General features: G+C 36.1%; 2 protein-coding genes across 2 annotated transcripts; one reads left to right on the plus strand and one right to left on the minus strand.

Moving 5' to 3' along the window:
• The first annotated feature begins 921 nt into the window (after positions 1 to 921).
• Positions 922 to 8,980, plus strand: LOC145582636 (rhamnogalacturonan I rhamnosyltransferase 1-like). Its single transcript, XM_081639615.1, has 8 exons — positions 922 to 1,451; positions 3,112 to 3,179; positions 3,270 to 3,358; positions 3,439 to 3,601; positions 4,327 to 4,616; positions 6,643 to 6,847; positions 7,788 to 7,945; positions 8,122 to 8,980. Exons 1-8 carry the CDS (start codon positions 1,196 to 1,198, stop codon positions 8,405 to 8,407), a joined length of 1,515 nt encoding a protein of 504 aa, XP_081495741.1. The 5' UTR covers positions 922 to 1,195; the 3' UTR covers positions 8,408 to 8,980.
• A 688-nt stretch (positions 8,981 to 9,668) lies between these two features.
• On the minus strand, positions 9,669 to 13,092 carry LOC145582637 (fructose-bisphosphate aldolase-lysine N-methyltransferase, chloroplastic-like). Its single transcript, XM_081639616.1, has 6 exons — positions 12,551 to 13,092; positions 12,414 to 12,442; positions 11,192 to 11,403; positions 10,848 to 10,970; positions 10,215 to 10,619; positions 9,669 to 10,062 (listed from the first exon to the last, which is right to left on the minus strand). The coding sequence occupies exons 1-6, from the start codon at positions 13,024 to 13,026 to the stop codon at positions 9,844 to 9,846; spliced, it is 1,464 nt and encodes a 487-aa protein (XP_081495742.1). The 5' UTR covers positions 13,027 to 13,092; the 3' UTR covers positions 9,669 to 9,843.
• Positions 13,093 to 15,119: the final 2,027 nt, after the last annotated feature.

The raw sequence follows: 15,119 nt of genomic DNA on the forward strand, positions 1-15,119 counted from the left end.
TTGGGGGTGGTTTGAGGAACTCCCCTTCGATGCTTAAGTAATTGTATGTGTCTTAGTGAGAGAAAGTTTTTCTTAGAGAGAGATTATGTTGCGGTTAAAAGTACAAATTGTCTAACCCTTATTCTGTTGTACTCTAATGGATACGATTTATAGTTGTGCGAATTGGAGCTGAGTGGGAGTCGTTCTGATCAGCTGTGGACTGACTTAGGTGGATCCTAGGTTCAGCAGTGTCATATTGATGTTTGTGGTGTCATTTTCAAGTGAGACTGAGAGCAAGAGATAACTTAGCAGGAATCATTCCATACCACTGCCCCTAAGAGATGGAATCTATGATAAGGTGACTCATGCTAGTCCTTTTGAGTAAAGACCTTAATCAATGCTGCTCAATTAACTATTTGGCTGAAGTCTTCCCATACTATAAAATGTTATTGTCATTATTTGTTTTGAATAGCTTAGGAAGTGAAACACTTGTTTTGAATACCATTATTAGCCCTTATTTTTTTGTATTACTTTTCCATTTAAATATAAGATGAATAATTGAATATCAAATATGCTTTTGAAATTCAAATCACAGATTTTCTGTATTCTACACTTATATACGTAAAACTAAAATATAAAGTCTATGTTTTTTTTTTTAGTTAACTAGTTATGCTATTAAAAAAAAAAAAAATCTTTCATTACATGTAAGCATGTAATGTTGCTTGACTTGCAACCTATCCAAAAAATGGATTAGGTACAAAATATTCAACATTTTGACCCCATTTAATTTAATTTGAAAATTAATCCAAAGACTTTTCAAAAAAAAAAAAAAAAAATTGAAAATTCTCTTTTAGACGGTTGTTTGTTCATGTTGGTAATGGATGATTAAATACAAATTCCCTCTCCTTCTCTCTCTCGTGAATTCTCTCTCTCTCTACTTTCTCTCTCATGGTTTATGCGCTTATCATTCCAATCTCACGTTTCCACTTCCTCGATCTTCATCACCATTTTCTAGGGTTTCAATTTCCGACGCCATTGAAGACCTCAACCTAAAGCTTCAATTCAATTCAATTTCAATTTCAAATTCAAAATCATCCGCATTTCATCGATTCTGAAGCTGTAATTTGCCGACATTGTGCTCGTTATCCGTCGAAATTTAACGGTGTTTTTATTGGTCCGATGAATCGGCGGCGATGAGGTGGAAGAGGAGAGAGAAATGGAGGTTAGATCGGACGGTTTACAGGCGGTGAGGTATGATAAGGTTCCGGTGGGACCAATGTTTGAGAGAACTAGGTTAAAAGTTTGGTTTATTAGGGTTTGTTCCAGCATTTTGTTGTGGACTATTTTGGTGCAGCTTGTTGCATTTGGTGAACTATGGAATCCTCATTTCTTCGCTGGTTTCTCCCATAGATTATCGCATGTTTCCACATTTTCGCCTAATGCTCCTCCTCCACCTCCTCTCTTACCTCTAAGTGAGTTCAATCTTCTTTTCTTTTCTTTTCTTTTTTTTTTTTTTTTTTTTTTTTTTTTTTTTTTTTAATCTGTTAAGAATTCTACAATGTTTGTTAAATTGGATGGTTTGCTTGCTTGGTATGATTATGCTTGAAATTTGTATATGTTGATTAGTTTCCGGGCAAATGGGCGCGATGCTAGTTGTTATTTTTATTGTTGAAACTTGAAAATGATTGTGGATGGTATTGTATTTTTTGAACTGTGGAGCACCCTGGATGTGTGGTTTATGGATTAGGTTGGAATTTGAGTTTGCATTGCAACTTTACCTGCCGAGGGATTGGAGACTGATGCCTCGGGGTTGGGAAGTAGGGGAGGGATTGTGCAGAGTGCGCGGAGTCATCAGAATCATTAATGTGATGGATGAAGATAACAACAACAACAAAGCCTTAGTCCGAAAATGATTTGGGGAATGTGGTGGATGAAGAGAAATGGAAAATTTTACTCCGCACGCTGGCTGTGATTAATGTTAATAGAATACCATGGCTCTGATACCGGGGTTGAGGTATCATTTTTTCTACCTATAACATAGGCACTTTAAGAAATATCCTGAGTGAGTTCATTGGAGAAGCCTTGGGCCTCAGAAGTTAGTAGGTTTTTAGATAATGAGTTCTAATCATTATTTCTTACAGCGTGTGTTATTACAGCTATGTACTGAGGACACTAGAGTATAGTGTCGAAATGTGTGATTCTCCTTGCTTTAGGGTTCTCGGATTGATTAATATTTGAAGTGTTACAGAGTTCCTAATATGGATACAACGTATAATGGAAAGGATAATATTTACAAGATATGATCAATTTTAGAACGATGGTTACATATTATTTATGATTTAATGATTTCACAATTAGCTTCAACAAAAGTAGGTGCAAGCTAGATTATCTATATCTTCTTTTAATTTTGTTTGGATTCTCCTTTTATCCTCAAAAGCATCGTCTAAGTTTTCTATATTTAGGGTTGTATTCATAGTTCTTCATCAAGGAAAGATGTGGGTAATGTACTTTTCTCCTGTTGAGATAAGTATATTTATAGAAATAGTAACAAAAGATCATCTGCTGAACCTTTTTGCATTGATATCTGAGATCATTGCTTTGATTAGGGAATAATTTTTCCAAAATTTGTGGCACAAGACCAAGAATTGAAACATTAGTATCACTGCCATGTGTACAAATTTTGTTTGTGAATGGCAGTGGTATTTGTTGTGACTTGTTAGTCCTACAAGCTAGTTTAAATCCTTTTTCTACGACAATTTACATTTAAGCAGATATGAGAATTTTTTTTTGTTTAGAGGTGCAATTCTGTTTATCTCTTTGCTTCAGTGGATTAAAAAAAAAAATCTGTCTTAAAAATGTTGTCATTGAGTTTGTTATATGCTTGTATTGAATTTGTAATGCATTGCATTCTATTATTGAATCTTGTGTCAGCCTCATGATTTGTAATGAGTTGCACTCTGGCATCAAATTTTATCTTGCTTTTGAAACTTATCAAAATTTACCTTACTTTATGACTCATGGGCCTGCTTTGTAAGTTTTTTCTTTGATTGGTAGAGTCTCTTTTCTCATGTAGAAAATATAGATGTTGAAAGGGTTCAATTAGCTGATCAATTTTGTATTTACTGATTGCAGGAAACTACACAAGTAATGGTTATTTAAGAGTAACATGTAATGGAGGTTTGAATCAAATGCGTGCTGCGGTTTGTGTTCTTGTTCTAAGTTTTTTGTTAGCTTACTCATCTTCACATCATAGGTTGTCATCTACTCATCTTAGGTTTCTTGTATTTCAGATATGTGACATGGTGACAGTTGCTCGTTTCTTAAATCTCACTTTGGTTGTCCCAGAGCTTGATAAGACATCCTTCTGGGCAGATACAAGGTATAACTTGTTCGGTGGGGTAAAGTATTTCTCTTTGACACAATTTTGTATACTCCTAATCCCTTTAAATCTTATTGCAGTGATTTCGAGGACATCTTTGATGTGAAACATTTCATTGATTCCCTAAGGGATGAGGTTCGGATAATTAGGAGGTTACCAAAGAGATATAATAGGAAGCATGGTTTCCGGCCGCTGGTTATGCAACCAATTAGCTGGTCCAGTGATAAATATTATTTCCAACAGGTTTGTTCCTTCACTTTAAAGAACATTTCAAGGATGATTTGTGGATTACATAGGAGAGGGGATTCTCATGTTACATGGAAGTGATGGAATCCAAATATAAAGTGATTTCTGTAGAAATGTATGTCTTGATAGATCGTTTAGTTGTCATGGACTTTGAGTGCTTCATTATGCAAATTTACGTTTTCACAAATCTGTTGAGCGTGATGAAATGGTAATTGTTGGTTTTTGTAATTTTAAATTTTATTCTTTGTGCTTAGGGCATTTTGATGATTTCGCTTAAGTGTTCTAGCTTTGTAGATTCCTTTAATTAGTGCCTTAATGCTTGAAGGCTAAAATTGTTTATGAAAAATGGACTTGGAATCGTTAGTAACATTCTTAACTCAATTGGATGTATCTCTATGACTTGGATTGTTCTTTGGCAGTTTGAAATGCCAGTAAGAGGAAATCGAAGGGTTTCCTATTTTTGCTTGCCTTGAAAGCGATACTTTATCTGTCATTATGTTGGTTGAAGCTTGTTAATCTGCTTGTTTGACCATGTCTTTCTTCTGATAGCCTTAATGGTGACTTCATAGTTCATATAAACTGTCCATGCTAGTGGGCTGTTTTGTGGGTTGATGAAAATGGATGCTTTTTGCTGAAGAAAAAATTAGTTTGACTTTTTTGTTGTTTTTTTCAACGTCTCTTTCAATTGATACATTTCTCCTCTCCTGATGGGCATTATACAGGTTCTGCCTCTTTTTGAGAAGTATAAAGTGATACATTTTAACAAAACGGATGCACGTTTAGCGAACAATGGACTTCCCCTTGAATTTCAAAGACTCAGGTGCCGTGTTAATTTTAAGGCTCTAAAATTCACTCCTGAGATTGAGGCGCTGGGATACAAGTTGATCCATCTACTTCAAGCAAAGGGGCCTTTTGTTGCTTTGCATCTGAGATATGAGATGGACATGCTGGCTTTCTCTGGTTGTAACCATGGCTGCACTGAGGAGGAAGCTGAGGAACTTAAGCAGATGAGGTTGGTTTGCTGACATTCTAATAAAATTTCCTGCAAAGAATATTTGCCTTTTATTAAATGGTATGATGTGTGTGAAAGACTGACTGGTTTTAATTGTGGTAAATAGAATAAGATTTTGGTTTAGCCATCCCTGAGTTTTTGAGCTATCTTATTGGTTGCCAACAATTGTCTTTACGTGAATATTGAATCTGGTGTGCTCTTTTAAGTTTGAAGTTGCCAATTGGGTTTAAGATTTTCTATCTACAGTATTCAGTTACAAGAATGCATTCAGCTTTAGATGTGTTAAAAAAAGTCTTACTTTTGTGAATTACAGCTTATAGCCACCTTGCCCTGACCATACCCATGCATAGCCATGGGTTTTATATAATATTTTTTATTATATAGTGTCTTGATTGTAGTCATTATACTCTAATCAAGAAAACCCTACTTTCTCTCTCTGCATGATATAAGATTAGACTGCCCCTACTTTTTATTTATTTTTTCTGTTAATCAATATGACTTCATTACACTCTAAACACTTGTGCTCAAGAGAAATGAGAGATGTGTTTGGAGTTTAAAGAATTATTTTTTAAATAACAAAATTAAATTAATGTGTTCAAAAGTAGGCTAAAATTTACCAAATTTTAGACTTTAAAAATGGGCGTGTAAGGTGGATCTTGGGTGGATAAGGTGGGTATATGGTGGGTTTGAGTGCCAAGTGGGTGGTGGAGTAGGGATGGTTTTGAATTTTGTACCTACCCTAGGTGATGGGATTGGGATGAGGATGGAAATTTTAAGCAAGGATGGGGGTGGGGGGGGGGGGTGAACATCATTTGCATCCACGCTGCCCATTGCCTTCCCTACTAACTCACATTCTAATCAACTTCTCCATTTTTTATTGTTTTAAAAAAATAGTTAACTCGCCATCCATACCCCCCCCCCCCAGCCTCTTTTACTCCCTTTTCTTCCTCTTTGGCTAATGACCTACAACCCCCATTTCTATTTGAGGCCAGGCTCCTCTCCACCCAATTAAAGAAGGATATTCTTCTACTTGGTGTCACAAAGTGCCCATAGGATTTAGAGGTAGAGGCTGGTAAGGACTAAGGGCACTTAAACCTATCAACTTCAAGGATGTCAAGAATTCAAGATTCTCATCACAAATTCTGATGATTTTTGTGGAGGGATGTAAACCATTGGGCCCTGGTGTTGTTTTGAACCTTGTCAATGGTTCAGCTGCTAATGAGACGAAGGATGGGTTTTGTTGAGAGATTCCGCCATTGGTGGAAATGGTGTGAGAATGAGTGTAGGATTGATAATTGATACCCTCCAGTTTCAGACTGTCAGTAGCACTGGTGGTTGTGCTGGGCAAGGGGGAGAAGTATAGTGGGAGAGAAGGGCTGGAGAGGAGAATTGTGTAAAAACATTGGGGCCAAATTTGAAATTTATATGGGCAAAGTCTTCCGGACTTGGGATTTAACTTGTCGAAATATCCTAATTTTTCTCCTATTTTCTTTAGGCGTGTTGTGTGTCATTCACCTTTAATATAGAGTTCATATATTGTATGAAAGCTTGATATGTCAATTGTTCTGTTATTTTCTTGTGCCTGATACAAGGAGAGAGAGGGGCCAGAGGGGAAGGAATGGGGAGAATAGAGTAAACACATTGCGGCGAAATTTGAAATTTATATGGGCAAAATCTTTGGACTTGGGATTTGACTTGTCGAAATTTCCTAATTTTTTCTCCTATATTTTTCGGCATGTTGTGTATTCACCTTAAATATAGAGTTCATATATTGTATGAAAGCTTGAAATGTCAATTGTTCAGTTATTTTCTGGTGCCTGATATGAGGATATCTTGTCATTCTTGTATGCTCTCTCCCCTTCAACGGAATCTTTTGCTTTAGTGCGGAAAATATTTTGATCCTGCTTTGAAAAGTTATGTAGTCATCCTTGTGCACCTGTTATATTTTCTGAATTCTCTGATGTGATCTGGTATTCCTGTACGAAGAAATTTATTTAGCTTCGGTTGAAATATGCATTTTATTTAGGTATGCATACCCGTGGTGGAGGGACAAGGAGATCAATTCTGAAGAGAAGAGGGCTCAAGGTTTATGTCCTCTTACGCCAGAGGAGACTGCTTTAATTCTTCAGTCACTGGGTTTTGATAAGACTACCCAGATCTATATTGCTTCCGGAGAAATTTATGGAAGTGAAAGAAGACTTGCAGCTTTACGGGCTGCATTTCCTAATACGGTTAGTGACAAAAAATTATTGTCGAACACTGCTAAATTTGCAATCTGCTACTTTGTCTGATTTGGCAGACAGCTGCTTTTATATTGTGATTTTTTTTTGGCTATCTAGTACTTGTCTGATGTTATATATAATTTCCTCCTTTGTTTCCAAAATATTGTGAGATATATATTTTTGTGATCGTCTGTTGGGTCCTCTGTTTGTCGGGTCCTCTGTCTAGGACTCTAGGGGGGGGGGGGGGGGGTCGAAGTGCTTAATAGGGTGCAATGCAATATGTTTGACTTTTTATGTCCGGTTGACAGGGCTTTTGGACTCCATAGATTACATAGCTTTACAACTATGGGACCATTCTAGTACACCTTATTGAGCTTTGACTTGAATTTTTTTTCCAAAAATTATTGTAATGTGTATGGCTCATTGGCTTAGAAAGTGATGTATGTCTCACTGGCTTGGAAAGAGATGCATTAGGTGTATTTAGGCTTATAGCTCATCTAAATAAGATAGCGTCAATCTGTGCAATGTGCTGATCTGTTGTTTGCGTTCCAGTCTGAGTGTCTGACGTATATCTCTGTTTCACAACTGCACTTGGCTTTGCTCACTACATTCATGCTCTCCATCATGATTGATAATCTGTAACTTAATTCCTGCCCTTGTAGTTCTTAAATTTACTCTCTTGGCCACTGTGAGTGTTACTATAGCTGATGTTGGTTGCAACACCAGGAATGCTAAGGATTTCAACATTGTCCTTGGTTTTTGTTTGGGCACGAAGGTGAAGTTGAGATTTGTTGAATATATTTGAAAATATAAGGGTGTAGTATTACTGCTATCTGCAAAATTGCTTTACTTGCTAGGCATGATCTGAATGTCTGAAATCAATGTGTTTCAGTACTTGACTCATCCAATGAGTTTGTGCGCAATATTCACCTACTCTATATGATTGCAGATTAAGAAGGATATGCTGCTTGATCCAGATGATTTAAGGCAATTCCGGAATCATTCTTCTCAAATGGCAGCCTTAGATTTTATGGTTTCAGTTGCTAGTAATACATTTGTTCCAACATATGATGGAAACATGGCAAGGCTAGTTGAAGGTCATCGCAGGTATCTATCATACTTCTCTTGGGGATTGGACTTGCTTAAAAATGAAATGAATATTGAATGAAGCTATATGAACAAAGTGGGAGTTTCTCCTATTCACTTTTTGAAGTAACAGAGGTATCTATCATCCACACTAACTAAAATTATGATGCTGACTATTAATAATCAATTTATTTCAGGTATCTTGGTTTCAAGAAAACCATATTATTGTATCGGAAGAGGCTTGTTGGATTAATCGATTTACATCAGAATGGAACTTTATCATGGGACAGTTTTGTTGTTGCTGTTAACGAGGCACATGTAAACAGATCAGGACAACCTGTATTGAGGAATGTTATTCCTGATAGACCAAAAGAGGAGGATTATTTTTATGCTAATCCGCAGGAGTGCCTGTGCAAAGATTTACATTGCAATGACGTGATAGCAGCCAATAACACCAGTGTTTTACATCGAGGTTTCAATTGACAAGTTTGATACTTAGAGCTAATTTGTCTATAATCAGGTGATCACGGGTAAGTCCTTGAAAGCCTTTGGTCTGCTTATCCTGAAAGGTTTGCGTGGCCATGAATTCGGATGCAAAGATGTCTTGTGAATAGTCAAGGGAAGTGGAAGGTGAACATGAATTCTCGTTCGTACTTGCAGTCTGCTTAAAGCTGAGTTAGTCTCTTACCAAAACCAGAGTATAATGATGCTTTGCACTCAAGGTTGAGTATAGTCTCTTAGCAAATTTTAAAATTAGGAGGTTGCCTCGATAGGTTACTATAGTTTAATCGTGATTGACTTGGTACATTTCTGCCATGAGTTTAGGAGAGATTGTTTATGATGAAGAGTGATAAGTAGGTATAAACTGATATCATTCTGCAAAAGCAGCAGTTTGGTTCTCTTTTCTGCCTTTTTTTTACCATAGCTTTCAGCAGAGCATTAGAATTTTCGACTTCTATTTTCTTTTTCTCTAACTTGTAAAGTGTAATTCATTTTTCACCTGAATCAAACTCCATAAAAGTTAATATAAATTATGAAATGTAAGTTTCTCCTTGACTCCGTAGTATGATACGAAGTATTTTGTAGGTATCAACTACCCTAATCCTATTGACAGAATATCATCAATTTTAATGAAGTCTAACTAGGTCGTGTACATATGGTCATATGCTCATGATTCTCGATGTGCTGTATACGATCATAACTTCAAAAGTTCACTAAGATTAACACGGGTGGAATGAAAGTTAAAGTTCAATTTACTGTGTTCACAAAGTGGTATGTCAATTGCTCAATTCAGTGTGTGTAAGTATATTTGTGTTATATGATCATGAGGTAAGGTTCATCATAAAAGCCTCCTTTTTGAGGATATGACCAGTAGCTAGAACTAAACATTATGGAAAAAAAAAGGGGGGAAAAGAACATAAAATAACATAAAGAAGAGAGAAGGGTGGTACTATCTTGTATTTTTATTGCCTTCCAGTGGTGACAATTATACGGAGTAGCAAAATATCCAGCACTACAGTTTCCAAAATCATAGGAGAAACCCGAGAAAATGAATAAAAGCTGAATAATTTTAACAAGCTATTCGAGTTAACAGGAGATAGTCTTGTGTGACTACAGCACCACACTGTTGAATTATTCCGTACTAACTGGAGTATGTTGGTTTAACCCTCAGATGCATGTTTAATGTAGTGGATCAGCTTGCCTACACATTCAGTGAGAAGAGATAATTTTTAGTGAAATTCCATGCACCAAACACTGTAACTACATCCAATAGCTGATCTGCAAGATACACAACGGGAGATGCTATAGCATTCAATCTCTTCATATACAATTTCAGGCAAGTGATTTTCTCTAGTAGCCAGTATAAAAACTGTGAATGTGTTTTCATTGGCTGCATTACGTACAATCAACTAATATAACTAAACCTCTCCTATCCAAGGGAGTTTCTCTCCCTGTGCCCCGGCAAGACCTAGATCCTTAAGCCTCCTCTCTTGGTAGTACTCAAAGCCACCCAATTCCGTCTCCCTTTCTTTGAAAACCTCATCGATCTGTTGCAACACCTTCTTTTCCCCCAATCTTATCGTTATAGCAATCTCAAGCCTCATATCTAAATCCCCTTGTGCTAACAACTTCTCATCCTACACCAAGCATGAATTATTGTTATTGTGGCATAATTAAAGAAAGAAGTCAATTAAAGGGCCTCACTAAATCTGAAATAAACTTTTTAGAAGGAAAAAGAGGATATAAAATCTAAATTTGATCCGAAAAGGGAGACCAGGGACAAACTAACCTCTTTGATGGTGGTACTGTAACCAGAAAGAGCAGATGTACAAGCATTGCGAATCACTTGGCATATGAGCTCCTCATTAGAAGGGCTTACAGGAAGATCAAGATGGCCCCATATAGAGTTCCTGAAAATAGACTCCAAGAGAAAAGCATCGTCTCCACCAAGTGCCAAAAGCCTCAGATATGGGAGCATAATAGCTGGAAGAGGCTGGCCTAATACAATATCAAAGTAGGCAGTTTCTCCCATGCCATTTGACTCAGCTATGTCTAGCTTGTCCCCAAAAAAAGGATCTGACTCAGGTATCTCCAGTGTTAAAGTGTATGCATTTCGTTCTGATCTCGATTCTGTGAACCCATAATCCAAGGCTAACTCGGCATTGCTCTTGTTCAAATCATATTGGATCAATACCTGTAGAAAAAAATTGTTGATCGTGATACAGCCATGGAATGGTTTTTAAGTAGTAATGAATACAAGCACGGGGACATAAGCATTTTGAGTATTGAATGAACTTCAGAATTCATCATCCAACTTAGATTTTAAGCAACGTAGGGGTCGTGGGCCATTAATATTATAATAGGCATTTGACATTTAGAATAAGCACATACTTCAAATTTAAATTAGAGAGCGAAAAATTACCTGTCCACCACCCTTCACTGGGATGGGATTCCTAAGTGAAAATAGAAGCTCTCTAGAGAACAGACCAGCTCCCCTGACTTCCCAGGCATAATCTTGTGCTGTTATATTAGGACTGTGATTGATCTGTTGTACCCATTTCTACATGTTAGGTTTATAAAACTTCCCAACTAAAAGTTACTACAGACATCCTCAATGTTGTACTTCGTAATGATGCATATATCAGACATTTGTCATATCCAAGGGCCAAAGAATATTGATCATGCATTATAAACATCATAGAATAAATATTTGAAAATTTCATTACCAGATCATGTAATTTACGGAGAATAAAATAGAGAATGTACCAAATCAGCCATGGGGATTAGAACAAGACTTTGGCCCTCAAGGCGAGTGAATGCTCTTGATCTTAGCATTCCAAATGCCCAAAGAAAGTCATCTAGTGTTATATCAAAAGGGAATAATCGCTTGTTGGGAACTATTACTTCTTCTTCCAATTTTGCAAACTCATTTGCTACTAACTCCTTCACACCCAATGTCGTGTTCAGCAACTGGCTACCTACAAGGATGTTACAGATGACATTATAGTAGGCAAATCAGAAATTGCCATCAAAAGAAACTCTTCAATGTCCACATATATATTTGATATTTTGAACAGGATAAATAGGCGGTGTTTTGGCTCAACAACCAATTTCCAAATAAAACAAACCTCCATACTAAATTCAAAAGAGCATACTATTCAACACTCTTCATTCCAAAACAAGATATTAGTGTACCACTCTCGATTCTTGAACAGACTAATACAATATTGTGTATGACACTTAAATTAGTTTGAGATAGATAAAGTCCCTCTTACTTCCTAACTTCAGGTGATAACAAGAAGCAATGAAAATGAAGTGCCATGAAAGAAGTGAAGCAGTTTGAGAAGCTTAGACTGATGAAACTTGCCCAGTAGCCACAGAGACGGTCCAACAAATCATGGAACTATTATATCAATTTGACATCAATACTAGAAAATCAATGGTTTGAATGGAAACATGGATAAAGGTTTCAATAAAGAAGTGAAGAACAATGTCAAAAACATAAAGTATATGCGTGAAACTCTGTTAAACACTATCTTTGATTATGGTCAACACATGAATCAGAATAAAGCCTCTTAACAAGTGCAAATGAAATAATGCAAACATATGATACATCATCTCCCTCTGGTGTGGGAAGCGTGTGAACTGTGAGCATTGTTATAGGATCATGTGGGAGCTAGCATTTAATTCAGATTTTCTAACACCATAATTTCAACATGATTCAAAAAAAAAAAAAAAAAAAAAAAAAAAAAAAAAAATGATGATCCCCCTCATACCAAAATCATTCTTGCCATGATAGCACAATCAAATTAGTAATGCGACAACTAATTCCGGACAGAGGTAGTAAATACTCCCATATTCCAGATAACATTTTCACCATGATAGCACAACCCGACAAGTAATGTGACAACTAAATCCGAACAAGGTAATGAATAATTTTAAAGTATAACAATCACAAACAACTTTAAAGTAGAAAATCTGAACTAACCTTGAAGCTCAGAGAGTTCTTCTTCTGACCTGCTCTGCAAAACAACTAAAACTTCATTTAGCTTAAACCCACCAATTAAACCACTAAAAATGCCAAAATTAAATAAATAAACCATTCAAATTAACCAAAAAACATACCAATAAATTGTAGAATTAGTAGAATCAGGCAAAATATCAATGTAAGGCTTCCAAGCAGAAGAATCACCCAATTTTTTCTCTCTCATCAAAAACAAAGCAACAGAAACCCAAGGCTTAAGCCCATTACAAACTGACCCAATTTCTGAAGCCGCAACTGTATCTGGGTTTATCCAAAACTTCTTGGGAACCTCCAAAACGACCTCGTTTCTGGCTATATCTTTTTGGGCAACTAGTCCTAATCCTTCTGGAACAATCCCTGGTTTTACAGGGCATTTTGCATTGATTATGCCTTTGTCAGAGAGCCAACCCCAGAATTTCTGAATCTCCGGTGGTGTGCCGGTTTCCGGTGGCCGGAAACATCTGATTGAGAGAGGATTTCTGAGAGTGGGAAAATGGGGTTTTGAGTTAAGGGTGGTTTTGAAAGGGGTGAAGAAGGAAGAGTTAGATGAAGGAGTTAGAGTGAATAAAGTTGCCATTTTAGTTCACTCACCTTGAGATTTTGAGAATAGGAAGGAAATCGAAATCCTAATCCAAAGGTTTGGTTTGTAGATGACTTGATGACTCGTGTCGTGTCGCCACAAATTTATTCATCTTTTTTTTTTTTTTTTAACCGATTCGTATGATTGACACGGTTCGACTTTTTGCATTATTCGTAATTTTTTTTATATTTTATTAAATAAATGTTATTTCTTTTAAAATAATAGACACATTAAACTAAGTTATATCTTAATAGGGGCATAAATGAGCTGATATGTTCACGAACTATTTACAAACAAACTCGTTCATATAAAACTTTTGACTCAAAAAATAATGGTATTGAATAACTTGTTTAAGTTCATTTATAGTTTACTCAAGCCTGATTACAACATGATGAACTCTTAAGGGGTCAAACTCGAACAATAGTTTTATAAGCTCATTCAAGCTTGAGATGTCTCATTCTTATCAAGTTTAGCTCTATCAAACAAAGACTCAACTACAATATCAGTTTAGTCAAATGAGATCTTGTTAAATTCGTTTCAATTTGTACTTTTCAAATATGTAATATTCATAAGATTTATTCATACGTAGTTAAATATATTTAACAATAATTAAATGAAATTAAGAGTTACAATGTAACCTAAATATTTATGATTTGATTTGATTTTGTCAAAGAATAATTAACAAGTTTTTAAAAATAAGTTGAAGAGGACAAGTAATAGGTGACACTGTCTCCCCTTCACTCACCGGCTTTCTAATGCTTTGTTACGTCGTATTTGTAACCAACTCCATATTTAATCATCTTCAACATTGGTAACCAACTCCATATTCAATCATCTTTGACATCGGTTGCAAGTTTCCAAAACTCAAGTAATGTGGCATGTTTATTTACCTCTCTTTAGTTAGTTTGTCAAGATGATAATATCAGCAAAAGAACCACTCCTATTAAAAATGAATTGACAACACAATAGCGCAGGGCTGGCAATTTAGCAAACCGGAAAGGAATTGTGCGGTTGTTGCATGCATAATCGCAGGGAAGGCTGTAAGATCAAACTCAGCACTTGATTGGATGGTGTATACCTGCAGGAAGAAAATTGCTAGAAATAGGCACCATGGCATTGATCTCCAGCAGTGGCTATTTATTGTATTTGGCTGGAGAGAGTGTATGTAACAGAGGATCCCTCACGCGTATTTGGAAAAAATGATTTGAGTTGAATGCAGACATCATAAGATGAGAACTTTGTCACTGATGTATTCTTCTTTGAAAATGAAGTGTTTGCCTTTGAATGACTCAACCTTTCGGCCCTTTGCCCCTTCCTGGTTTCCTAAACAGTCTCTTATCCATCTTTTGTACTTTTGAGCAAGATAGGTAATGTAATCTTAAGAAAAAGAATTGAAGTGAGATGTACTGAGGTGATTTGAGAGTTAAGGTTAGGTCACACCCTGCCTTGTACAACATTCTTCGGTAACCAGTTAAACACGGAGAAAATTATAATCACAATACAAGTTGAAGGCTGAATATGACATGAGAAGAGAGCTGCAACTCGATCCTTGAGTCATCATCAAATCAAGTTTTATGATTAATTTCTAGTAACCTTGATAAATTAAAAAATAAAAAAATAAAAAAAGGCAATCAATAATTCACACCTGCTGATGTACAATGACTACAATAGCAGCTTAATCAGCTTGAGGAACAGAGAACACTACATCAAGAAGATGTTAATATGTAGAAGCTTTAGTTGGAAGATAAAAGCTAACTAGTCATTTTTGATAGATAATATCATCTAATTAGCAATATGAGTAGCATTAGTTGCAAGTTTAATTCTTCTTATAAAGTGAATAATAAAAAGTCATAAGGCTATCCAATAATCTGATGATCAATCAAAATTCACATTCACCTTGAGGAACAGAAAATAACATGTCAGAATGATTTGGGAGAAAATAAGCTTTAACCGCAAGCTAACTAATGCTAGTTACTACCATAATGCCATAATTTATCCGGGAATAACAGCAGAAAGTATATTTATGAAACTATGTTCCTATGAAGCACAGGACAGCATTGAGCTGCGAGAAGAGCTAGGCCTCATGTTGA

This window comes from Chenopodium album, chromosome 15 (genome assembly GCF_948465745.1).
Source record: "Chenopodium album chromosome 15, dcCheAlbu1.1, whole genome shotgun sequence".
In the NCBI taxonomy this organism is placed as follows: Eukaryota; Viridiplantae; Streptophyta; class Magnoliopsida; order Caryophyllales; family Amaranthaceae; genus Chenopodium; species Chenopodium album.

What these genes read in the sequence shown, in the direction of transcription:
- LOC145582637 (XM_081639616.1), bottom strand. Translation starts at nt 13,026, where the DNA reads ATGGCAACTTTATTCACTCTAACTCCTTCATCTAACTCTTCCTTCTTC. An exon ending in CAGTGAAGGGTGGTGGACAG is followed by an intron (nt 10,620 to 10,847) that starts GTAATTTTTCGC and finishes TTTTTTCTACAG; the next exon opens with GTATTGATCCAATATGATTT. An exon ending in ACAGTACCACCATCAAAGAG is followed by an intron (nt 10,063 to 10,214) that starts GTTAGTTTGTCC and finishes TGCTTGGTGTAG; the next exon opens with GATGAGAAGTTGTTAGCACA.
- LOC145582636 (XM_081639615.1), top strand. Translation starts at nt 1,196, where the DNA reads ATGGAGGTTAGATCGGACGGTTTACAGGCGGTGAGGTATGATAAGGTT. An exon ending in ACCTCCTCTCTTACCTCTAA is followed by an intron (nt 1,452 to 3,111) that starts GTGAGTTCAATC and finishes TACTGATTGCAG; the next exon opens with GAAACTACACAAGTAATGGT. An exon ending in CTAGTTGAAGGTCATCGCAG is followed by an intron (nt 7,946 to 8,121) that starts GTATCTATCATA and finishes AATTTATTTCAG; the next exon opens with GTATCTTGGTTTCAAGAAAA.